Source organism: Trachurus japonicus, chromosome 6, assembly GCF_045865225.1.
Source record: "Trachurus japonicus isolate A0001 chromosome 6, Traja_1.0".
Taxonomy (NCBI): domain Eukaryota; kingdom Metazoa; phylum Chordata; class Actinopteri; order Carangiformes; family Carangidae; genus Trachurus; species Trachurus japonicus.
In genome coordinates this window covers 35,932,358-35,958,140 of record NC_140912.1, presented here as the reverse complement: position 1 = coordinate 35,958,140, position 25,783 = coordinate 35,932,358, and the positions used below count along the sequence as shown (strand labels likewise).

Here is a 25,783-nt window from a genome sequence, read left to right as displayed (position 1 = left end):
TTTACAGAAAAGGGTTACAGTGCAGTTCTGGCCTCTCTGCACGGCTTCCTGTCCGATTTGAACGGTATGACCCCTGTGTACTTAGCAGAACTCATACATGTTCACAGACCAATCAGAGATCTGATCAAAAATGAAATAAATCTGGATGTGCCTCAAAGCAGGCTGAAAACTAGAGGCGATGGAGCGTTGGCAGTGGTTGAACCTGAGCTGTGGAACAGTTTACCACAGCATATCCAGTCGTCAGAGACTCTGGAGATTTTTAAGTTCTCTCTCAAAACTCATTTTTTCTCCCAGACTTTCAGACCTGTGTGAGACGAAGTTGTTTGGTTTGCTGAATGTATGTGTCATTGCCTAAATGGTCTTTTGAAATGTACCATTGTACCCAGGGGGCAAAGCAAAAAAACGGACACGGAGCGTTGTAAAAGGTTTGACACCAGAAATGATATCTAGGAACTTCAAGGATTAAAACCTGGGTGGACAACCCGGTCAACTAGCTGCTGGAAAGCTACAGGGGGCCAAAACCCCTTTCTGGGGTCATTTTGCTGGCGAAATGATGTAAATGCAAATATTTAGGTACTACAATGGCATAAATAGTCATACAACTATAAAATTTGGCAGAGAGTATCTTGACACATAGGGGGAGGCATGAAAAAAACATTCTGGGGTTTGTTGCAACTCAATTTTAAGATATCACCCTCAACATCCCAAAAAAGACCAAAAAAAGTACTGTTCGCCTGACAAATTCTCATGAAAATTATTATTTTTCAGCACTTTATGGAGAATATCTATGCTTAGCATGTATATAGAAAAATTCCTTAATTCATAAGCTTCCATTTGAGTCCAAGATAGCCTTTCTACTAGCTACTGGAAAGCTACAGGCTGTCTCCAAACAATGCAACACCTATTGTGAAAAACTACATGTTAACTGGCCTGATCAGAAACCATTCTATTTCTGGTCTCCCCAAAGTGAACAGATAGATAGAGAAGACCGTTGGCCACAGCAAGTGGAGCTTTTGAGATAGAAAGGCTATCTTGGACTCAAATGGAAGCTTATGAATTAAGGAATTTTTCTATATACATGCTAAGCATAGATATTCTCCATAAAGTGCTGAAAAATAATAATTTTCATGAGAATTTGTCAGGCGAACAGTACTTTTTTTGGTCTTTTTTGGGATGTTGAGGGTGATATCTTAAAATTGAGTTGCAACAAACCCCAGAATGTTTTTTTCATGCCTCCCCCTATGTGTCAAGATACTCTCTGCCAAATTTTATAGTTGTATGACTATTTATGCCATTGTAGTACCTAAATATTTGCATTTACATCATTTCGCCAGCAAAATGACCCCAGAAAGGGGTTTTGGCCCCCTGTAGCTTTCCAGCAGCTAGTTGACTGGGTTGTCCACCCAGGTTTTAATCCTTGAAGTTCCTAGATATCATTTCTGGTGTCAAACCTTTTACAACGCTCCGTGTCCGTTTTTCAAAAAACTGGGATTTTGCCCCCTGGGTATTGTATTTTATTGTTATTTATTTTATGTAAAGCACCTTGGTCAACCTAGGTTGTCTATACGGTGCTCTATTAATAAACGTGACCTTGACGTTGAGGGGGAAGCTGTGTCTACTTACTGCATTAGTCTACAGAGGCAGAGGTATCTACCATTAAAATCACCATCACTCACTGAATATTCAACCAATTTTCAAGCTGTTTGGTTTATTATAAATGTGGGACATAAATTTATGATACAACATAGATTGATATTTTTTATATGACGTACGTACGGACTAAGTCTGACTCTTCTTCCCTCCACAGTCCACACAGACAAACTGACTCTCACACTGTGACACAACAATAACAACAAAAACAATAGCAATAATAATAATAATGTTGTTATGACACTCACTCGTCTCAGACTTCAGATTCTCTCCTTCTGCTCCGTTCACTCTAAAATGGCGTCTGAACACCTTCACCTCCTCCCTCTGCTCTGCAGTTACAATCATTTATTGTTCAGTTTAAAGTTCATGTCATGGACTTTAAACTGATAGAGTTGTTGACCTCCACCACTCATTGTACTTTGACCATAGATATAAACACGTAGACGCCACCTCTGACGCTGCTGTCCATTGGAACGATGCTGCAACATCCGCCATCTTGGGCAGGGGGAAGCCGTGTCTACTTACTGCATTAGTCTACAGAGGCAGAGGTCTATCAACCATTAAAATCACCATAACTCACTGAATATTCAACCAATTTCAAGCAGTTTGGTTTATTATAAATGTCAGACACATATTCATGATACAACATAGATTGTTATTTTTTTTATATATATTTTTTCATATTTAACATACCTACACTTACATACTCAGACACACACACACATGCATACATACACTGTAATTTGTTCTACAAGGGTCTGACCGGGTCTGGCTACTTGTCAGACTTATTATGTGTATGGTCAGAAATCCCTGACCAAGATGGCGGCCGTGTTGACGCGCCTGACAAGCCTGAATGCGTGTATATATCTATGACTTTGACATTAAATCCATGTTTATCCAGTCACCGTGACCTTTGACCTTTGATGTTTGTTCTGAGTTTGAAGAAGTTGTGTGGAGGTGAATCTGAGACAATGTGCTGACGTATGTACGGACTACGTCTGACTCTTCTTCCCTCCACAGTCCACACAGACACACTGACTCTCACACTCTGACACAACAACAACAACAACAATAATAATAATAATAATAATAATGTTGTGTTGACACTCACTCGTCTCAGACTTCAGTTTCTCTCCTTCTGCTCCGTTCACTCTAAAATGGCGTCTGAACACCTTTACCTCCTCCCTCTGCTCTGCAGTTACAATCATTTATTGTTCAGTTTAAAGTTCATCTCATGGACTTTAAACAAAATTGAACAATAAATTATAATGAGGAAGTGACTTTCTACAGTAGAGTGGTGCCACCTGCTGGGTAACTCCTGGTATTACACCTGTATGGACAGGTGAATTCTGACACCATGAATAAACAGTGAGCTGAGATCCAGCTGTGGTAGAAGAGCTGCTGAGAGATTTAAAGACACTCCACTACAAGTTACAGCTCAGTCTGTTCTCTGTCTTATTCATCACACATGTTGTCATCAACTAATTTGTGTCTCAGTGTTGTAACTTAACTCGCCCCGGTCTGGCAACACGACCATATATGGAAAACACAACCACAACTAAATGTAAGTCCACACAGAAACCAGGAGGATACAAGGAGAATCATGATGAACTCCTTTTAGAAATGCACTCATTGACATAATGTGTTCCCTAGCTCCTTACCCTAACCTTAACCATTACTCTTAACCTAATATAAACCTAATTATAACTTAAAGTCTTAACCCTCAAACAGCTCTTGGAAAAAGTGAGGACCGGCCAAAATGTCCTCACTTCATGAAAACGTCCTCACTCTGTTGGTTAAAAACTCTCAACGGTCCTCACAACGTAGTAAATACAAGAACACACACACACACACACACACACACACACACACACACACACACACACACACACACACACACACACACACACACACACACACACACACACACACACACACACACATCTTACAGGTGTTTTTCTGTGGGGAACAGAAGCTGATTGTGCTGTGTTCATCTCTGACTCTGGGATTAGAAATAATAAATTATCATGTGTAACAAGTGGGCGTGTCACTGGTGGCCAATCACATTATCAGCATTATTTTCATCCCTCTCTCTGATTGGTTCAGGACGGCTACTTGCTACAGTGGATCTGATGTGTTCAGAGGAGGAGGAGGAGGAGGAGGAGGAGGAGGAAGGAGGAGGAGGAGGATGTTCATGTTGCTGCTGTTGATCTGTATGTGGCTGGTTTGATGCTTCTGCTTTTATGGAAGTGAAGTGTTTGATGAATTAAAGGGAAAGTTAAAGGTCAAAGGTCTCTCTTCTCTCCTCCCCCTCTCTCTTCCTCCCTCCCCCCTTCTCTCTCTCTCTCCCCTTCCCTCCTCCTCTCTCTCTCCTGTCTCTTTCTCTTCCTCCCTCCCTCTAAGTCTCTCCCTGTCTCCCCCTCTCTCTACGCTCTCTTTCTCCCCCTTCTCTCCCTCTCCTCCCCCACTTCCTCTATCCTCTCCCTCTTTCTCTCTGCCCCCTCCCTAAGTCTCTCCCCCTCCCTCCCTCTTCTCTCTCCCTCTCTTCCCTTGCCTCCCCCTCTCTCTCTCCTCTCCCTCTTTCTCTCTGCCCTTCCTCCCTCCCCCTCTCTTCTCTCTCCCCCTCTATCTTCCTCCCTCCCTCTAAGTCTCTCCCTGTCTCCCCCTCTCTCTCTTTCCCCCCTTCTCTCTCTCCTCCCCCCTCTTCCTCTCTCTTCTCTCTCTCTATCCTCTCCTTCTTTCTCTCTGCCTCCATCCCTCTGTCTCTCCTTTTCTCCCCTCTCTCTACGCTCTCTTTCTCCCCCCTCCTCTCTCTCTCCTCCCTCTCTTCCTCTCTCTCCTCTCTCCTTCCTTTACTGTAGTGAAGTTGTGTTTTGATGATGTTTTATTGTCCAATCACGTCCCATCGTTTGTAACTCATTAACAGCGTCACATGTAAACGACACTAATAACCATTAAACATTAATTATCTAGATCTAATAACTCTGAGACCAGATTGACACAGTGAAGTCAGTGATGTGTAAAAAGCTGCTGTAACTCTGATCGACCACCAGGTGTCGCTGTGTTCACATGTCTGAAGCTTCGTCAGGTTTTGTGAATGAGTTTGTCTCCTGGTTTAATAACTCGTGACTCTTCAGGCTGCGTTCAAGGAAACCGGTTTTTCTCAGACTCCAGTGAAGTGGATCTTCTCCTCCGTCTGTTTCAGTGCACGTTGGTGACGGTGAGGACGACTCACGTCACGTTCAGGTGAGTCAGGTGATCTGACGCTGCTCGTCTCCTGACGTCGGATCAGACCGAGGCTCCATGTGTGTGTGTGTGTGTGTGTGTGTGTGTGTGTGTTCTTGTTCTTACTACGTTGTGAGGACCGGAGAGAGTTTTTCACCAGAGTGACGACATTTATTTCTACCTCCACCTGGACCTGGGTTTCCTCCTTCACTGCAGCTCCTCCTCCTCCTCCTCCTCCTGCTCCTCCTGCTCCTCCTCTTCCTCCTTTTCCTCCTCTTCCTCCTCCTCCTCCTCCTGCTCCACTTCCTCCTTCTCCTCCTCCTCTTCCTCCTTTTCCTCCTCCTCCTCTTCTTCCTCCTCCTGCTCCTGCTCCTCCTCTTACTCCTCCTCCTCCACCTCCTCCTCTTCCTCCTCATCCTCCACTTCCTCCTCTTTTTCTTCCTCCTCCCCCTCTTCATCCTCCTTCTCCTCCTCATCTTTCTCCTCCTCCCTCCTCCTCCTCCTCCTCCTACACCTCCTCCCTCCTCCACTTCCTCCTCCTCCCTCATCTTCTCCCTCCTCCTCCTACTCCTCCCTCCTCCACTTCCTCCTCCTCCCTCATCTTCTCCCTCCTCCTCCTCCACCTCCACCGTCCTCTTCTCCCTCCTTTTTCTCCTCTTCCTCCTCCTCCTTCTCCCTCTCCCTTCTCCCTCCTCTTTCTCCTCTTCCTCCTCGCCCTCCTCCCTCGTCTTCCTCCACCTCCTCCCTCGTCTTCTCCCTCCTCTTCCTCCTCCTCTTCTCCCTCCTCCTCGCCCTCCTCTTTCTCCTCTTCCTCCTCCTCCACCTCCTCCCTCCTCTTCTCCCTCCTCTTTCTCCCCTTCCTCCACCTCCTCCCTCCGCTTCTCCCTCCTCCTCCTCTTTCTCCTTTTCCTCCTCCTCCTTCTCCCCCTCCTCTTCCCCCTCCTCTTCCTCCTCCTCCTTCTCCCCCTCCTCCTCCGCTTCCTCCTCCTCCTTCTCCCCCTCCTCCCTCCTTTTCTCCCTCCTCCTCCGCTTCCTCTTTCTCCTCATCCTCCTACTCCTCGCCCTCCTCCCTCATCTTTCTCCGCTTCCTCCTCCTCCTTCTCCCCCTCATCCTCTACCTCCTCCCTCCTTTTCTCCTCCTCCTACTCCTCCACCTCCTCCCTCCTCTTCTCCCTCCTCTTTCTCCTCCTCCTTCTCCCCCTCCTCCCTCCTCTTCTCCCTCTTCCTCGCCCTCCTCTTTCTCCTCTTCCTCCTCCTCCTCCCTCCTTTTCTCCCTCCTCCTCCGCTTCCTCCTCCTCCTTCTCCCCCTCCTCCTCTACCTCCTCCCTCCTTTTCTACCTCCTCCTCCTCTTCCTACTCCTTCTCCACCTCCTCCCTCCTCCGTTTCCTCCTCCCTCCTCCTCCTCTTCATCCACCTCCTCCTCTTCTCCTCCTCCACCTCCTCCCTCCTCTTTCTCCTCCTCCTTCTCCTCCTCCACCTCCTCCCTCCTCTTCTCCCTCCTCCTCATCTTTGTCCTTCTCTTCCTCCTCCACCTCCTCTTCCTCCTCCCACCTCCTCCTCCTCCAGTTCCTCCTCCTTCCTACAGTACCAGAGTAAAGTATTTTCAGAAACAGAGTAATTGTACTTCATCAGGTATCCTTTATTTACAGTACTAAAGTAAAAGTACTCCCTGTACTAACAGTAACACAGTAAAAATAACTCATGTACTTACAGTAGAACAATAAGGCTGGATTGCACCAACAAGGTTTAACTTTAAAACCAGATTAAATCATGGTTTAAATTTAAATTCTGTTGCACTAAACTTTAAACCTAGTTCAAAATTAAGACAGATTAGATTTAAACCTCCCTTTAAACCTCAGTTTAATTTTTACTCTAAACTAAGTTTAATTTTAATCCTGTTGCACCAGAACTTTAAACTCCAGTTTAAACTGTGATCTAGGGTTAATTTTAAACTGACAGTGGAGGAGGTTTAATTTTTTCAATGGCTGCATTTTTGAGCTGGAGTGAGCAAAATTATGAAGTTCCTTGAGGAAAATTGAGAGACAAGCAGCTCTGTCTCTCAATTTTCTCTCTTTTGCTTTGTTTTGTTGCGCACAGAGATGTTTCTGGGCGGAGAGAGACAGTGTTTTCTCTGACAGAGCTCAGGTGAAGCTACTGCAGCCGAGTAGAAGGCTCAGGGCTGCTAGCTGCACTAGCTGTCTCTGATGCTAACGAGTGCTAGCACGTCTCTCTCTCTCTCAGCAGCAGTCAGGAGGACAAAAGAAAGAAGTACAGTCTGAGTGAAGCGCTGGAGCTGCAGACCGATTCCTGACCGTCACTGACAACTAAAGCCTTGACTGGTAACAAGTATGAGGACCGTTGTGGGGAGCTAGCTCGATGCTAAATCCGGCTAGTGGTAGTGGTTAGCATCCACCGCTAACACCATCTTCCCAGCTCGGCTCTCCTGTTTAAAAAACAAAACAAAACCAGAGACTCCGTGTTGGTGATGGCGGGTATCGGCCCAGACTGTATTTCGTTTCCTCTGCGGTCTTGACTGCTGCTGTCAGTGGCAGGAGGCTAGTCTACACAGTTGAGCCCGCCCAGCTTGAATGTTTTGTTTACAAACTGCAACGAACAAAACTCCATTTCGCATATTTAATTAGTTTCCTTTATACACACTTGTCCCTACTGATTTAAATCAGTTTAAATTCAGTTAAACTGAGTTTTACTAAACTGAGATTAATTTTAAATGGTGCAACAGAGCTCTGCTTAATTTTAAACATGGATTAACTCATTTTAAACTGAGTTTTACTAATCTCTGATTAGAGCTAATCTTAGATTAAATTAAACCTTGTTGGTGCAATCCAGCCTAGAGTAGTTACAGCATCAGAGTAAAAGTACTTCTTACAAGGTATCACAGTGAATACTATAATATAGGAGGAGTAAAAGTTTCTATAATGACAGTATCACAGTAAAAGTATTTAGTTAGTAGTCACTGGAGTAAAAGTACTTCCTGTACTTGAGTGACAGGTGAAGCTCATTGTTCCTGTTTGACTCAACACCTTTACCTGTGACTGGATCACTGATGATTGACACATTGAAGCTGCTGCAGCGTTTTCTGAGTCTATGATGTCATAGATGATGTCATGTGTGATGTCACATCCTGACAGGTTCACCTGCTGCACTTTACACTTTATTTCACTCCCACAGTCTCATCAGCTGTGGAAACAGCTACAGATCAGACTAACACTTCAGAGTCTCCAGTCGAAAGTCTGGACTCTTCACAAGATCACGAAGCTGCTGCAGAGATGAAGAGCTCAGGTGGTTGTTTCTCAGCTCCAGTTCTCTCAGGTGGGAGGGGTTGGACTTCAGAGCTGAGACCAGAGAAGAACAGCTGATCTCTGACAACCTGCAGTAACTCAATCTGAATAAAGAATAAAAGAAGAAGATGAAATGAAGATCACACACACACACACACACACACACACACACACACACACACACACACACAAACACAGCTGCAGTGATCAGATCATTGATTATTGATCAGACTGAGTGAAATGAGCTGAAAGTGAAGAGTCATGTCAGTGTGAGAGAAGAACAACTGGAAACATGAGACAACAACCCTAATAGCAAAGTTCCTTTGGCTTGGATGTGGCCCAAATAAACAGCAAAGATCTGGCCCACTTACGGAAGTGAATGACGGCCCATATCTGGCCCAAGTATATGAAAGCTATGCTTAACCATAACATAACCAGACCTCTACCAGAACTGTACCAACTACATATGGCTTATAGCTGGGCTTCATAGGGCCTGCCTGTATGGCTGTGTTCAGGTAAAGCCTACTGGCTCTTATGTGGCCCCCATGTGGCTGACAGACCAAAATCCAGATTTTACCCAGAACCTAAACTAATATACACCAAACCTTTCATCTGGCCCACTTTTGGAAGTGAATGATGGGCCACATCTGGCCCTAAGGTATATAAGCCCAAACTGAACCATAACAAAACCAGACTTCTACCAGGAGTAAACTAAATTCAAATAATTATATGGCTCATGGGTCACATACAGAATACGTGTGGCTCAGTTCTGTTGAATCATTGTGGCCCACATGTGGTTGACAGAATAAAACTGGTACTTTTTTTTCATCAGATCTATAACACACCTTCCATCTGCCCCACATTATGAAGAGAATGACAGGTCAATTCTGGCACCAAAATTAAAAAATGATAATTTTTAGTGCAATAGCAGTACTGATTAAGTTGTTCGATAGGCCTACCTATATAGATCACTTAAATCACACAAAATCAATATAAGAAATTAAGAAACACACAAGTTTCCCTTTAAAATTGTATTTTTTCATACTTCAAAATTGCCTTCAATGAACTGTACAGAACATGTAGAAATTACATTCTTATAAAAACAGAATCAGAAAAAAACTGATCAAATAGGTTACAGTAATACTGTACAAAAATACAAGAACAGTGTAGAAATATTAGAAATGATGAAAGTTTAATTTGTGCATCAAAACTGTCTGTCTTAACTGTCAGTTTCAGCTTGTATTTTTTGTCTCTCTTCATGTGTTCTTGAGAACACAGGACATTTTGAAAGAGTAGTGTTAAGGCTGTCAAACAATTAAAATTTTAAATTGCGATTAATCTCAAAATTTCCTAAGTTAATCGTGATTAATCGCATCGTTTTCTTTTTTGCTTGAAATCACAGCAATATGAATGGATAAGAAACAAAAGAAACATCTGGATGTTTCTTATGCTTTCCATTCATGGTATTTAAAAATCAGCTGTCAGAGAGAGAGAGCAGCCTTGTTTGGTGATAAGAAGAACAAGTTCTCTAGTGTAGTCAACATGCAGCTTTTCTGTAACATTACAAGACGGCAACGGCTGAGGTTCCAATGTCACAGCGTTAACTTAATCGTGCGTTTTCTTTTTTCGTGTTATTTAAAAAAAAAAAAAAAAAAAAAAAAATTTAAATTTAAAATTAAAAAAAAAAATAGTGCCGTTAAAATCATTTTTGCGTTAACGCGTTTATAAAAAACATTGTGTGAAGTTCCGGTGAATCAAAATAAAATAAATCAGACACTGGAGTAACTTAAATCAAGCTTTTTCATCCCAGGAGCAGTAGGGTTAGCAAAGCTGCTAAAGCTGCTAACACAGTCATAGCCTGTCTCTTTCCACCATGGGCTTCAAACACACGCTTTATTAAATTAAAACCGAGTTCTGTTCGGCTAACTTGTAGCTTTCTCCTCTAAAGATGTAGGTCTAGTGTGTGCCATTAATTATCAGTAGTTCAACAAAAATGTAAAAGGTTTAAAATTCACTTACCCAAAGCAGCAGCCAGTCCAGAAACTGAGTGAGAGAAAATGAAAATGTCCGGAGGGTGTCGCAGAATAAACTCCACCCATGGCCACTTGTGCCAGTTGCATGCCAACTGTAGCCCAAAAGCTAACATCTATCATCTGGGAGAGTGCCTTATTTCAGAACTGTGCCAGAAGAAAAATTCCCTCCAATTTTGAAGGTATGGCAAAACCAACGTGGTTATGATGTGGACCTCATGTGTTTTGCCATTTTGTCAGTTACATAGGGCCAGGTGCTTCTATTACAGAACTGCCCCAGAAGAGATATTCCCTCCAATTTTACCAGTCACATACCACATGCGGCCCAGAAGAATATTCTATTATCTGGGCCAAGTGCCTCAGTTAAATAAGTGTACCAGAAGAATAATTCCCTCCAAATTTGAATATATGGCAATGCGTATGTGGGTATGATTTGGTCCTCATACATTTTGCCATACCACATTTCAACCAGAGGTGCCAGCTAAATGCCACATGTGGCCCAAAAGTCAATGCTATTGGGGAACTATTTCAAACGTTCTTCATTCATGACATCAAAGTCAGTGATTCAAGTTCTGAGTGAAGATCAATCAGGTTCAGTTGTGGATCAAAGATCTAAGATCTACAACAGTAACAGTCAGTGAACTGACCTCAGAGTCTCCAGTCTACAGTCTGGACTCTCCAGAAAACCACTCAGATGCTTCACTCCTGAATCCTGAAGGTAGTTTCCAGTCAGGTTCAGTTCTCTCAGGTGGGAGGGGTTGGACTTCAGAGCTGAGACCAGAGAAGAACAGCTGATTTTTGACAAACTGCAGCCCGTCAATCTGAATAAAGAATAAAAGTGTCTCATCATCTGTTCAGAGCTGAAGAAGCTCCAGAAAGAACAAGTTTAGATTATAGCTGCTGCGCAGCGATGGGTCGGGTCCGGGCTACTTTTGGGCAAATTTAGGCAATTCTGATTTGGTCAAAATGTCAGAAATTCAGTTATCTAAACAAAAATCTGATAATACATGGGATCTGGCATGGGGTTGGACATTTCTGTAAGGTTTGGTGAGTTTTCACCCATGGGAAGTATGATTTCCTTGGAAGTACAAAGAAGAAGATGACACTGGACCTTTGTGCAAAATTTAGTGAGCTTTCGCCCATGGTCCGGTCCAAGCTATTTGTTTTTTTGATTTAGAGGCTTGCTGTGATGTCACCATGAGGATTCTGGCATTTTGATGTGTCATTATCATCATCACCCTTGCTGGGTCTTGAACCCACATCCCCTCGCACGACAAACCAGTGCTTAAAGCAGAAGTAAGTGATATATTTGTGTTAATATAAGTCTTAAATAGTTATATCTTCCGACAGCAATCACTTACATAGAGTGTTTGGACTGAAACACGGGTCTGTCAGTCCCTCTGCTCTGCTCTGAGCCGAAGAGAAAACATTTATCGTATCCTACAGTTTTTATCCAATGAGGAGAGAGAACGGCATGCAGGGCTGTGTGTGCAGCCAAGGAACGCCGTGAATGTGGTGACGTAGCGACGAGGACTGTTATGGTGCGTTCAAGGAAACTCGTATTTTTCCGACCGTGAAGTGGTACCAGTTCGATCTGGTACGAGTTCACCGGTCGGAAGTTACGAGTGGCCGTTATAGTGACTTTCACCGGTAAAACAGGTCGGAAAAACACGAGTGGGTTGCCTGAAACGCTACAAAGTCGTAAGTTGTGACTTGAAGCTGTAATTTACGATTTCAAAAGCCTGCCTGGAACGCAGCATTAGCGAAAACGACCGGACCACTTACTTCTGCTTTAACTCAGTGAGCTAATTATCTGGAAGTGAGACATGGTGTGTGTCCTCTCAAATAGACTCAGGGAGTCAGTGTCCGGGAAGCTGTTGTAAAGGCAGATTTCAAAAATGGTCAAAATGTCAGAAATTCTGTTATCTAAACAAAAATCTGTTAATACATAAATTGCATCTAGACAGCAAGACAGCTTGAGGACATCTGACATTTTGATCTGTCATCATTATCATCATCATCACCCTTGCTGGGTCTCGAACTCACAATCTCTGACACCAAGAACCAGGTCCTAACTTGCTGAGCTAATTAGCTGGTAGTAAGACCTGCTGTGTAGCTTCATTTATCCACTCAGGTGAGCCAGTGCCCGGGCAGCTGTTGTGATGAAATGGTCAAAATGTCAGAAATTCAGTTATCTAAACAAAAATCTGATAATACATCAATTGCATCTTGACAGCATGGAAATGTTGGTGATTTTTTTTTAATGATACGTGTTTTGCTTCATAAGAGAAAATATGATGTTTAAAAATTCCACTCTCACATAGACTGCAGTTGTTCCCATGAGAGCAGAATTCAAAATCTTCTCAAAAATCAGTTTTTGAATTAAAATTTTGATATTTGCTAAACTTCATCAACCATGACTCCAAAATATTGTCATTTTTTTTCAGGAAGATTGAAAATGTATTTAGCAAGAATTTGATGGTATATGTTTACAGTAGTGTTTACAGTCAAACGTTTTCATGCACTGTAGGCTCAATTTTTGCTTAATCAAAAATCCGAGAAAGTTTTGTGGAGGACAGTCAGGAGATGCTCTGTAGCAAGTTTGGTGTCAAGGAGCCTAGGAGGGGGGGGGCACATGTCCTTGGAGTTGAGTTAATCTGGCATGGGGTTGGATGTTTCTGTGAAGTTTGGTGAGTTTTCGCCCATGGGAAGTATGACTTCCTTGGAAGAAGAAGAAGAAAGAAGAAGAAGAATTCCTAGGAATACAATAGTGTCCTGGCAGCTGCGCTGCCCGGACCCTAAAAAGTGCAACAGCTGAAGCAACAGGAAGCAGGTTAAACAGTCACATAGAGAGAAAACAGCTCATTAATATTCATGAGAAGCTGCTGCTGCTTCAACACAGACGCAGTGACTCCGCCTCTTCACCTGTCAGCTCCACCTGTGGCTCCATCCAGACAAACTCATGTTGTGCAGCCACATTGATCAGAGATTTACTGACCATGCTCAAGACAACACACATGTGAGGCTGAACTCTGTTACCATGACAACTAACGTGTAGAAACACATGTTGAATGAAGCTCAGAGACAGAAAAACCTGAAACATACCTGCTTATTATGGGATGTTGGCTTTGAATGTGTCACTATAAACATCACAGAGCCTCAGGAAAGAGGTGGAGCCAGCAGCTATTGATTATAGATCAGTTATTGTCTGATACATCACATGTGTTTCTGTAGTGGAGGTGAAACATGAAGAGAAACAGAGACTGGACTAAAAACCAGTGAGGTGCAGTCAGGGCTTTGATTTATTCACTTCATCTAAAGTTGGATTCTTTTGGACTTTCAGATAACTTTACTACAAGTTCAATGTGTCAGAATGTGGTGATTTTCATGGTCTAATAAAAGCCAGTAAACAGAGCTAGCTTCTGTCCAGGCAGCAGCTGCACAAACCACTCAGCCATGTGTAGTATTACAGAGCAAAGGCCCAGAGCTGCTCTGCCTCTTCTGTCAGTACGGTGTGTATGTGGCTGTTTGCACATGTGCAGTAAGTTCCCACAGAAAGTTCACATGGAGGTGGAAAAGGTGTTGCACATGTTTAAGACTTGGATCTGTGTAAACCATTGTGCATAAATGTGTTTGTTGTGAGGTTTTTGTGTGATGAGCTGTCTGAGGTGCCGACCCCCCACAGCCCTGGTCTTGGTCTGTGAGCGCCTGCCTACTAGGGTTGTATATCTCCACCACTGAGGCCGATTCGATACGCATCTCGATACGCTGCCACCGATACGATACATTAATGATACACTGAAGCTCCTGTCGATATGATGTGATACGATTCACTCCTGTTCACGATATGATGCGATTCAAAAGTTATTTGATAACGATATGACTTCATTACAAAGAGATTTGGTTCAATATGATGTATCCAGTTGGATACAGTTGTGATACGAGAGTTTCTTAACCCACATCAGGTTTCTTACCTCAATACCACTATTCTGCCTTACTCTCTGTATCAATTTGAGGGATGTAGCAGTAGCCTATTTGGCAAATTTTTATGGGGCAAACAACTCATATTTGAAAGGTATAGTCTAGAGCAGGGGTTGGCAACAGGCGGCCCACGGGCCGAATGTGGCCCGCCGGACCTTCCAATGTGGCCCGCGACTGAGTTCTAAGTTTAAGTACTGTATTTCTCGGTCTCTGTGCCTACGGCGCCTGTAAGTCAATGCGCTGGGACACAGAAACATGTGTCCCAGCCTATGGTCCCTGCGCATTGTTTGTGTGTGCCTGTGAGCCCCAGCACTGGGCTAAGGAAACGCCTTGCAGCCGGCCGCAGCCGTTGGGGAGCCGGCTGGACTGCAGGGTTTTCCCTGCCTGTTGCAGACACGAAGGTGTGAGCTTCGTGTGTGCATCATCAGGGGTTAATTTGAGCCGGATCCTGCCGGAACAAGATCCGGCACCTCTTAATTTTGGCCTCCCTGTGTTCCAGTACTTATTTGGGCAGATCCGGTACCTCTCATAAAAAAAAATGTTTTAAAAATGTTTTTAAAAATATATAATATGTATATATTAATTTACAGAACAAATCCCCATAAATCCATGCTGTTTATTAAGATTTAAAGTCATTTGAAAGAGTCGGAGATCTGTTGAAGTTGACGCACTGACCGGGCCGTATATAGTTTCGCTTTCACCGCGCTGTGTGTGTGTGCGTGCCAAAAACGGCGAAAGAGCGTTATGCGGAGATGAATGAACGGAACGATATTGCCGAAAAATTTATTCGTGGCGGATGTAATTTATTTGAAACTGTGGGAAACAGTGGCCGGAGCAACAGCCTAGGCGGGGACCCTGGCATCAGCTGCTTACAGCAGGGAGATTCAGAAGAATAGGAGATTCAGAAGAAGAGGAGAGGCAGTGAGCGGAGAGTAGTGTGTGACGTCCAGCGACAGGTCAGGGATGAGATGCATAATGGTACAGACACACCAACTCCGTCAACCGACGTTCAGTCAACGGATTCCATTCATGTCTATGTGGAGCAGGAGCTCCGGCCGGGCGGGGCAGATGGATACAGCAGGAGGAGTTGACGGCCCCGTCGCCGTATGTGAATTTGCATAAAGTTCGATAGATTGAACTTTATGCAAATGAGGTCCGTCCAACGCAATGCGGCCGGCTCCAGAAACTTCGTTCAAACTATCAAACTAGGCGGTGTTGATCAAATATAAATCCAGATTCTGTTACTGCACTACACATTTCCCGCCTCAAATGTTTTCAGAAACATACTTTAGTGTGTTGTTTAACTGTAAAATGAGATCGTTTGTGACCCGGCCGCCATGTTGGAAACGGCAGAGCGAAACTCAAGCTCGGCACTACGTCACATAAACGTCACATAGTCCTGCCCACTCGCTGCAGCGCTCGCCGGTCCGTTGTGGCCGGATCCGTCGCCGCCGGAGTTGGTGTGTCTGTACCATAAGTGTTTGGACAGCAGCTCAGTTCAAGGTGAAGCAGACTCATTACCTCTGGCTTCTTATGGAAAATTGAGGTTTTGCTGCACAACTGAGCTGAGCATACTGTCTACTGATAGGCCGCCGTGCCAGTCTTTGCCAGTCTTTGAATAATAGGACGTGCGCCGCATACGTTCCGGGACCTCTGCCCGTGTAGTCATCCCCGAGCTGTCATGTATACTTTGCTTTCCGGCACCTTATGATTTACAAATTAAGCACTGTGCATCATGCATGGGGGGCCGTTCAGATGGAGATGCGCGTCATGTGCGCTCCCAACTCAAAAGCTGTAGCGGCGCGCATTTGATGCAACGCGGTTGTTTTTCCGTGCACGTCCGCGGCGCACAGCTGCATGGCGGGTGCACGGACCTGCTTCTCCCCCAGTGTTGTGTCCCGGTGCCTTCGGCCTGTGTCTCTCCTAAAGTTTCCCACTGAGCTCTGCCTCGTTTGAAAGGTGAAGGAAGCCCGTGAAAGACGTCGCCTCTGAGATGTAGAATGTGTGTTATAGAAGAGAAACACACGTGTCAGGACCAATGACTTGTATCATGAGAACAGACCTGATGGTCAGCCTCCTTTCATATTTAAACTGAAAATCACAGGGCATGTCTCAGGAAACAAGCCAGCAGTGTAAAGTTCCAGCAGCATGATATGTAAATGATGATATGATGGGCTATGTCAAGATTTTTAATTTTATATCATACAAAACAAAACACCAAAGATGTGTATAAATAAAGAATGATGTGTACAAGAGAAATAAAAATATAAAATATAAACAACCAAATTATTAAGCAAAAAGGTTAATTTAATTTCAATCTAGGCCTATTTGAATGTCCGGCCCTCGGGGTGTCTGTTGAGAAAAATTCTGGCCCTTCGACAAATATAGTTGCCTACCCCTGGTCTAGAGGTTTTTGCTCAAAAATAAATGCTAGACTTAAATGAAATCCAGCTTAATCATCACCTATGGGCTTCTAGTCCTGTGTGGTGGTAAGTCTGCATTTTGGTCTTTTGCTATGTTTTAATAATAATAACTTTATTTATATAGCACCTTTAAACCACAAGTTTAAAAAGTACTTCACAACACAACATAAAAGAGACAAGTCACAGATGTTTTGTTGTGCATGGGACATTTCTGGGTGGAGCGTCTGTGTTTTCTCTCCAGCCAGTGACAGAGCTCAGGTGAAGCTCCGTGCAGCAGAGTATCAGAGCTACTAGCCCTGCTAGCTGTCCTGGATGCTAACCTCTACCGCTAACTAGCGGTTAGCATCCGCGGCTACCACCGCTTCCCAGCTCACTACAACCAGAGCCACTACCACAGCCCTGCTCCTAGTTACAGCTGCTGACGGCCGAGTATTGCCCCGCGCTCCAGTGCTTCAGGTCGGACTGTTTCCTTTTCTTGGTGGCTCTGACCACAGCTGCTGCTGCTGCTGCTGCTGCTGCCTGTCAAGGGCAGGAGGCTGCGCACGGCTTCCGCGGTGGTGCATTCAGGTTGCCTCGGAAAATGAAACGATCGATTTAACCATGGAATTTACCGATGTACACAGGCTAGAGAGATGCATCGCAAATTCAACCATGAATTTTATCCGATGCACCCTGAATCCACTGGTGCAGTCGCATCGCAAATGTTTGTATCGGACCACCGATATGAATTGGTGAATCTCCACATCCCTACTGCCTACCCTGTCCTACAGCCTCAGTGTGGATCAGTAGAATATCAGCCTCATGTCTGCAGCTCAGTATCAACACAACTTTCACATCACATTCATCTGAGAACAGAAATAAAACAGAGTCTGACCTCAGAGTCTCCAGTCTACAGTCTGGACTCTCCAGAAAACCACTCAGATCCTTCACTCCTGAATCCTGCAGCTCGTTGTAGCTCAGGTCCAGGTATCTCAGGTGGGAGGGGTTGGACTTCAGAGCTGATGTCTGACAACCAGCAGCTCTCCAATCTGAATAAAGAATAAAGGAAGAACATTAAATGATTGATGATTGATCAGATGGTATTGACCCCCCCCTCACACACACACACACACACAGCTGAAGTGATCAGATCATTGATTATTGATCAGACTGAGTGAAATGAGCTGAAAGTGAAGAGTCATTGTCAGTGTGAGAGAAGAACAACTGGAAACATGAGACAACAACTATTTCAAACGTCCTTCATTCAATCAAAGTCAATGATTCAAGTTCTGAGTGAAGATCAATCAGGTTCAGTTGTGGATCAAAGATCTAATGGCGCTTTTCCACTGGCGTGGCACGGCCCGCTTTTTTTGCTTTTCCACTAGCCCTAGTACTAGATGCTGTGTGTAAAACCACACTGTGGTCTGTTACCAAGGTGCAGACGAGTGAGTTTGGAGCTGACGTGCGGATCGAAAAAAGAGAGACGGACAATGAGGCCCCGCGATTGCCCCGCGATCACCCCGCCCCTGCTGAGGAGGTACTAGAAGAACTCACCTGTAGTGGAAAAGCACTTTTACCGAGCCGTGCCGTGCTGTTCCGTGCTGTTAAAGTGTAGTGGAAAAGCGCCATAGATCTACACCAGTAACAGTCAGTGAACCGACCTCAGAGTCTCCAGTCTACAGTCTGGACTCAGAAAACCACTCAGATCCATCACTCCTGAATCCTGCAGCTTGTTTCCACCCAGGTCCAGGTGTCTCAGGTGGGAGGGGTTGGACTTCAGAGCTGAGACCAGAGAAGAACAGCTGATCTCTGACAAACTGCAGTTCTCTAATCTGAATAAAGAATAAAAGCAGTGAGTTGAGGACAAAGCTCCTTGTTGACAGCGTTCAGTGCCTCCTCATCTGTTCAGAGCTGAAGAAGCTTCAGGTCCAGAGGCTGTGGACACAGTCACAGTGGCTCATGAGAAACTTTCAACTGTCTGAAGCTGACCTCTGACCCCTCACTGACAGTGGAGTCATGTGACCAGAGGCTGCTTCACAGACACTGTGGACAGGAAGTAAACTCCTTTAATGTCATGTGACCATGAGCTGAAGCTTCCTTCCTGTGGAGCCCAGTGTTGATGTTCATGAGCCTCAGTGTCTCCACAGTGGGATTATCAAACCAACACTGTTCTCTGAGCTACAGGACTTTAACCTGACCTCTCACACTGGGAAGCTGCTTTGACCTTTGACCCTGAACCAAGCAAAGAGGGAAAACTCAGATCTACATCACATCTGCTCAGCTTCAGCTATAGTGGCTGATCCAGCTGTTCTGTTAGCAGCTTCATCTGAGAGCAGCTCATCATCATCATCATCATCATCATCATCATCATCATCATCATCATCATCATCATCATCATCATCATCCTGACCTCTGAGTGACCTCTGACCCTTCACATTCTACCAGCTGCAGTAACATGGAGTCACAATCAGTCGCTGCTTCAAACTGAACTTCACACATTTGAACTGAACATAGACAAAAGTCCAACAGGTCCAGTCAGTGAACTCACCTCAGAGTCTCCAGTCTACAGTTTGGACTTTCCAGTCCAGCACACAGAACCTTCACTGATGAATCACTCAGCTCGTTGTGACTCAGGTCCAGTTCTGTCAGGTGGGAGGGGTTGGACTTCAGAGCTGAGGCCACAACTTCACAGTGACTCTCTGAGAGTTGACAACCACCAAGTCTGTGAAGAGAGAAAATATCAAATGTGTCAGAATCAAATCAGATGAAAGCTGCAGTAAAAACACAGTTGATGCATCTGATGACAGTGATGATGTGATGAACATCTGAGCTTCAGCTCATCTTCTCTGACTGAGTTTGACAGGAAACAATGATCCTCATCACTCTAACAGGATGGACGGGACCCTGAAGCAAAGCCTACTGGGAAGCTGCTTTGACCTTTGACCCTGAACCAAGCAAAGAGGGAAAACTCAGATCTACATCACATCTGCTCAGCTTCAGCTACAGTGGCTGATCCAGCTGTTCTGTTAGCAGCTTCATCTGAGAGCAGCTCATCATCATCATCATCATCATCATCATCATCATCATCACCATCGCCATCACCATCATCATCATCATCATCATCACCATCGCCATCATCATCATCATCATCATCATCATCATCATCATCATCATCATCATCACCACACTGACCTCTGAGTGACCTCTGACCCTTCACCTTCTACCAGCTGCAGTAACTTGGAGTCACAATCAGTCGCTGCTTCAAACTGAACTTCACGCATTTGAACTGAACACAGACAAAAGTCCAACAGGTCCAGTCAGTGAACTCACCTCAGAGTCTCCAGTCTACAGTTTGGACTCTCCAGTCCAGCACACAGAACCTTCACTGATGAATCGCTCAGGTTGTTGTAGCTCAGGTCCAGTTCTGTCAGGTGGGAGGGGTTGGACTTCAGAGCTGAGGCCACAACTTCATAGTGACTCTCTGAGAGTCCACAACCAACAAGTCTGTGAAGAGAGAAAATATAAAATGTGTCAGAATCAAATCAGATGAAAGCTGCAGTAAAAACACAGTTGATGCATCTGATGACAGGACGTGATGATGTGATGAACATCTGAGCTTCAGCTCATCTTCTCTGACTGAGTTTGACAGGAAACAATGATCCTCATCACTCTCACAGGATGGACGGGACCCTGAAGCAAAGCCTGCTCACTCTATATTATCCCTTACATAATGTTTTCAAAGTCAAACTAAAAATAATGAGAAAAAAAGAAAAACTCTGTTTATGTGAACTACTGATCAATAATTATATTGATCATGTCTGGACTCACTGAGCCTTCCTGCAGTTCCTCACAGCTGGGATCAGTCTCTGTCGTCCCTGAGTTGATGTGTTGTACTTCATCAGGTCCAACTCATCCAGAACCTGCTCTGACATCTGCAGCATGTAGGCCAGAGCTGAACACTGGATCTCAGAGAGTTTCTCTGATCTGTTCTCTGACTTGAGGAACTGTTGGATCTGCTGATGAACTGACTGGTCCTTCATCTCCGTCAGACAGTGGAAGATGTTGATGCTTCTGTCAGGAGAGATTTTATTAGTCTTCATCTCCTTCAGGTAGTTGATGGTTCTCTGGATGGTTCCTGGACTGTTGTCTGTCTGACCCAGCAGACCTCCTAACAGCCTCTGGTTGGACTCCAGAGAGAGGCCATGAAGGAAGCGAACAAACAGGTCCAGGTGACCATTTCCACTGCTGAGGGATTTCTGCATGGCTCTCTGCAGGAAGTTAACCAGGGTCAAAGCACGATGTTGTTTACCAAGGAACTTCTTGAGGACCTCTGTGTTCCTGTTAGTGAAACAGTGGAACATGTAGACTGCAGCCAGAAACTCCTGAACACTCAGATGAACAAAGCAGTAGACTGTTTTCTGGAAGATCACACTCTCTCTTTTGAAGATCTCAGTACAGAGTCCTGAGTTCACCAAGGCCTCTGTGACATCCAGACCACACTGCTCCAGGTCTTCTTGGTAGAACATGATGTTTCCTTCCTCCAGCTGTTCAAACGCCAGCCTCCCCAGCTTCAGAAGAACTTCCCTGTCGGCCTCCGTCAGCTCCTGTGGACTCTCATGTCCTTCACCGTACTTGTTCTTCTTCCTCTTTGTCTGGACAAGCAGGAAGTGTGAGAACAGGTCAGTCGTGGTCTTGGGCAGCTCTCCTCTCTGGTCTGTGGTCAACATGTGCTCCAGAACTGTAGCACTGATCCAGCAGAAGACTGGGACTTGACACATGATGTGGAGGCTCCTGGACGTCTTGATGTGTGAGATGATTCTTCTGGACAGATCTTCATCACTGGACCTCCTCCTGAAGTACTCCTCCATCTGGGCGTCAGTGAAGCCTCGGACCTCTGTTACCCTGTCAACACATGTAGGAGGGATCTGATTGGCTGCTGCAGGTCTGGAGGTGATCCAGACCAGAGCCGAGGGAAGCAGATTCCCCTGGATGAGGTTTGTCAGCAGCACGTTGACTGATGTCGTCTGTGTGACATCAGACACAACCTCCCTGTTGTTGAAGTCCAGTGACAGTCGGCTTTCATCCAGGCCGTCAAAGATGAAGAGAAGTTTACAGACAGCCAGCTGCTCTGCTGTGACCTTCTGTAATGTTGGATGGAAAACATGGAGCAGCCTGAGAAGACTCAACCGCTGATCTCTGATCAGGTTCAGCTCCCTGAACGAAAGAGGAACCAGCAGACTGACATCTTGGTTCTCCAAGCCCTCGGCCCAGTCCAGAGTGAACTTCTGCACCGAGAAGGTTTTTCCAACGCCAGCGACGCCGTTGGTCAGAACCACTCTGATGGGTCTCTGTTGGACACGTGAGACCGTAGAGACGTCCTCTCTCTGTTGGACAGGTGAGACTGTAGAGACGTCCTCTCTCTGTTGGACAGGTGAGACCGTGGAGACGTCCTCTCTCTGTTGGACAGGTGAGACCGTGGAGACGTCCTCTCTCTGTTGGACAGGTGAGACCGTGGAGACGTCCTCTCTCTGTTGGACAGGTGAGACCGTGGAGACGTCCTCTCTCTGTTGGACAGGTGAGACCGTGGAGACGTCCTCTCTCTGTTGGACAGGTGAGACCGTAGAGACGTCCTCTCTCTGTTGGACAGGTGAGACCGTAGAGACGTCCTCTCTCTGTTGGACAGGTAAGTCTTTAAAGATGTCACTGCACTTGATTGGAGTGTCATGGAGGGTCTTCTTCTTGGACATTGTCTCCAGCTGTCTCACCTCATGTTGGGTATTAACCTCTTCACTCTGTCCCTCTGTGATGTAGAGCTCAGTGTAGATCCTGTTGAGGAGGGTTACACTTCCTGTTCCACTTCCTGTTCTCTCAGTTCCTTCAGTCACTCGTTCACATCTGTTCCTCAGACTGATCTTATGTTGATCTAAAACCTCCTGCAGACCACGATCTGCTGAGAGAGAAGAGACAGAGTCAGACTGAAGACAGAGAGTCTGACAATCTGATCAGATTATTTTCATCAGCTACAGAAAAACTACAGACAACAAAGAGAAGGTTTGAATCATCATCTTAAATGTCAGTGCTGTGTGATGGAACAATGACTCTGGAGAAAACAACAAGTCCTGGTTTCACAAATGACCACATCAGCAGACAGATGTTCAGTCTCACTTTGTACACAGCTGCTCTGATTGGCTGTCTGCAGTCCACCTCTGGTTCTGGGTCTTTGTCCACACTGGGGACAGGAGGGGGGTCCTGAAGAACCAGACTGGTCCCAGTCTGAGGTGAAGCACTGTCTGCAGAACCAGTGTCCACAGCTGGTGGAGACTGGATCCTTCAGGACGTCCTGACAGAGACCACAGCAGGACAGCTGCTGGTCCACAGAGACACCACTCCTCTTCCTCCTGTCAAGACATTTCTGGATCAACAACATGTCACAGCTCCACATCTGAGCTCCGATTGGTTAACCTCCTCAAGGGGGCGGGGCTTCAGTAGCCAGAGGAGCAGAGAGAGAGAAAGTAGAGGAAGACGAGTGTAGAGAGACGAGCTGAATGAAGACCTGGTCCTGAACTGGTCTGGTTTCTGTCTCTGTTTATCTGTTGACCTTAAATCTGGACTCTAAAACAAACTCCCTGTTAGTTTGAGTCTCTTCAGTTCTGCGTCGTCTCGTCTGGTTTTTACTCCAAATGTGTGAAATGATTGAGAAGCTGTTGGTGGTGTTTTCCTCTTTCAGACACTGATCATGTGTTTGATGTTGGTTCTGGACTGAGTCCTATCAGCTCTTTAACTAATGAGCTCCTCATCCAGACGCTGCTGTGTGGCTCTAATGAACCTGTGTTGGAGCTCTGATCCAGTGTGAGGAGACTGAAGCTGACAACAGAAGCTTCAGCAGCTCCACCTGAGCTTCACTACATGTTGTGGAGAAGCTCATTGCATAGTGACATTTTAGGACACAAAAACCACAACATTGCTCCATGATTTTTTTTACTTTCAGTTTGTGTTCTTGTGGAGTGGATGTTTTGTGTCATAAAATGTTGCAGTTTTTCGACCTCCATTATTATTTTATTTCCTCCGTGTCCTGTCAGCTTCAGGACTCTGACTGACCGGTGACTTGTGGTTTGTGCCGGCGGGTCTGACTAATGTTTACAAAGTGATGATTTTACAATCAGGAGTTTACCCATTGTGTTTTATTTTGAAATTTGTTGAATTCTTTTGTGTTGTTTAACTGTAACTTAAGTTTTTCGAGTGATCTGACTGACGTGGACTGACACGTGCTGGCAGTATGATATTCTTAATTTGCATGATTTGTACTGAAGTAATCCAAAAGTACATAAAAGTAATCTGGTACATTACTTCAATTGTGGTGTACTTCGAGTAAGCAGCCAAAATAAAGTGTTCCAGGAAGTGGCTGCATAGTGGTTGAAATGAGGATTCTTCTTGACATCCGTATGAGACTAAATTAGGAGTTTTTGGAGCTGGAAATTACACAGAACTACTCTGTAGTAAAGTATGCAGCATATGTCCCCTTGAAAGTAATTATCCAGGTCCAGGTCCAGGACTGAATTGTGGAGGTTCAGGTTTGGACCAGTGACAGTCATGTCATCAGCTGATAAGAAGTTCTGTCTCTACAGGAAGTGACCTCAACTGCAACAGTTCAGTTAGTTCAGCACTTTGAAGGTTCACAGCTTGGTAACAGGTCTCTTACTCTGTGTCTGATGATCCAGGTCCAGGTTCAGAACTGAGGTCTGGAGGATTATCTTTGGACCAGTCACTCTTCATGGACAGACAGATGGATCCTGGAGACTCTGCTCTCAGTCTGTGGTTCTGACCTCTGCAAACACAAACATGTTTTTATTCACATCACATCTCTGATCTCTGATCACAGATGCATTGTGGGAAGTCTCCAATAACGTCAGCGTCCAGCACCACACACTGTAGTGAAGGATGGAAGCAACACAGCAGCATCATAGACAACAGTGTAGAGTCAGTCAGTCATTAACTGTGTCGACTGTCCAGCTGCTGAACATCTGTCTCACATTAGCTCTACATAGGATCACACACTGAAACTTAGACACACACACACACACACACACACACACACACACACACACACACACACACACACACACACACACACAGCAGGCTTGGAGAGTAACAGATAACATATTGACCCCTTGCACGTGACGTCACGTTCCACTCGCGGTAGCTGCGGACGCCATGATGGACGGCAAAAGAACAGTGGACGTCAATGTAATTGAATGGGTGCGTTATAGTTTTGTGACATTCCGTGGTTGTAGGGTTTCCCCTCCTTTTCCACTGAGCTGGTTCGAGTGCTGGTTCGGAGCCAGAGCCTGACTAGCACCGGTTCTTTGCTTTTCCACCGCTTAAAAACCGGTTATTGGTCCTTAAAACTGGTCCCAAGCACCAACTCCTTGCTGGTCTAGAGCTAAGAACCGGGGGCTGGCCACTGGCAGCGGGGTTACATGAGCAACAGGACCAGTGCGAGGACGTTATCGATGCCATTATAAGTTATCTACAGTGTATAGTCGATGTAAACACAGTTGAAGCTAACTAGCTGAGCTACATGCTGTGGCTAACAACAGCTAACGCTCGTATTAAACATAGCACCGTCACAATGTAGTTGCCGCCGTCGGATCGCGGCGATTACAACGAAGACGGCTTCCTGATTTCTTTTATTTTTCAGCCGGCTTTAATCAGAGAATGATCACTAATTAGACAGGTCTTCAACACCCACGGGTCGGACTTCCAGGTCCGTTAACTGTAGTTAGCAGCAGCAAAGACAGGAGCAGCTGCTGTATGGGGAGTGTGGCACTGACTGACGGTAGCTCCTTAGCAGTGGAAAAAGCACAGAAAACTGAGATATTCTACAGTGAATAACAAAAAACAAACAGAATATTGCAACGGATGAGTAGATATTCTATTTTAAATAAGTGATAATGCTGTGAGGTTGTAGTGTGAAGTGATCGAGCCACATTGTTGGACGGCACCCATACACAGTACATTATCACTGAGCACTTTCTGCCGTCCGTCATGGCGTCGCCTCTCGCGTCACGTTCTAATTGTGACGTAGCTGCAAGGGGTCAATAGCAGCGTTATGTTATTCGGATACAAAAAAAGGTAACTGTAATCTGTTACAGTACAGGAAACTATTGTGTTCAGATGACCAGTATAGTTGATAAA

The 25,783-nt window shown here is 45.1% G+C and overlaps 3 protein-coding genes across 3 annotated transcripts in view; all 3 read right to left on the bottom strand.

Annotated features, from left to right (window-relative positions):
* The window catches only part of LOC146986584 (uncharacterized), a 387,075-nt gene that overhangs the window by 325,910 nt on the left and 35,382 nt on the right, over window positions 1–25,783 (bottom strand). The gene's annotated exons all lie outside the window — the stretch shown is intronic.
* The window catches only part of LOC146986587 (protein NLRC3-like), a 52,306-nt gene that overhangs the window by 15,817 nt on the left and 10,706 nt on the right, over window positions 1–25,783 (bottom strand). The gene's annotated exons all lie outside the window — the stretch shown is intronic.
* LOC146986586 (NACHT, LRR and PYD domains-containing protein 12-like) overlaps window positions 7,829–25,783 on the bottom strand; it is a 29,164-nt gene continuing 11,209 nt past the window's right edge. The window contains exons 3-9 of the mRNA XM_085780408.1: window positions 24,288–24,413; window positions 22,754–22,983; window positions 20,417–22,538; window positions 19,919–20,092; window positions 18,269–18,420; window positions 17,484–17,637; window positions 7,829–8,279 (exon numbers count right to left, since the gene is read on the bottom strand). Of these exons, the coding sequence (XP_085636534.1) occupies window positions 8,099–8,279; window positions 17,484–17,637; window positions 18,269–18,420; window positions 19,919–20,092; window positions 20,417–22,538; window positions 22,754–22,983; window positions 24,288–24,413 (3,139 nt within the window). The 3' untranslated portion in view covers window positions 7,829–8,098. The remainder of the gene's footprint in view (window positions 8,280–17,483; window positions 17,638–18,268; window positions 18,421–19,918; window positions 20,093–20,416; window positions 22,539–22,753; window positions 22,984–24,287; window positions 24,414–25,783) is intronic.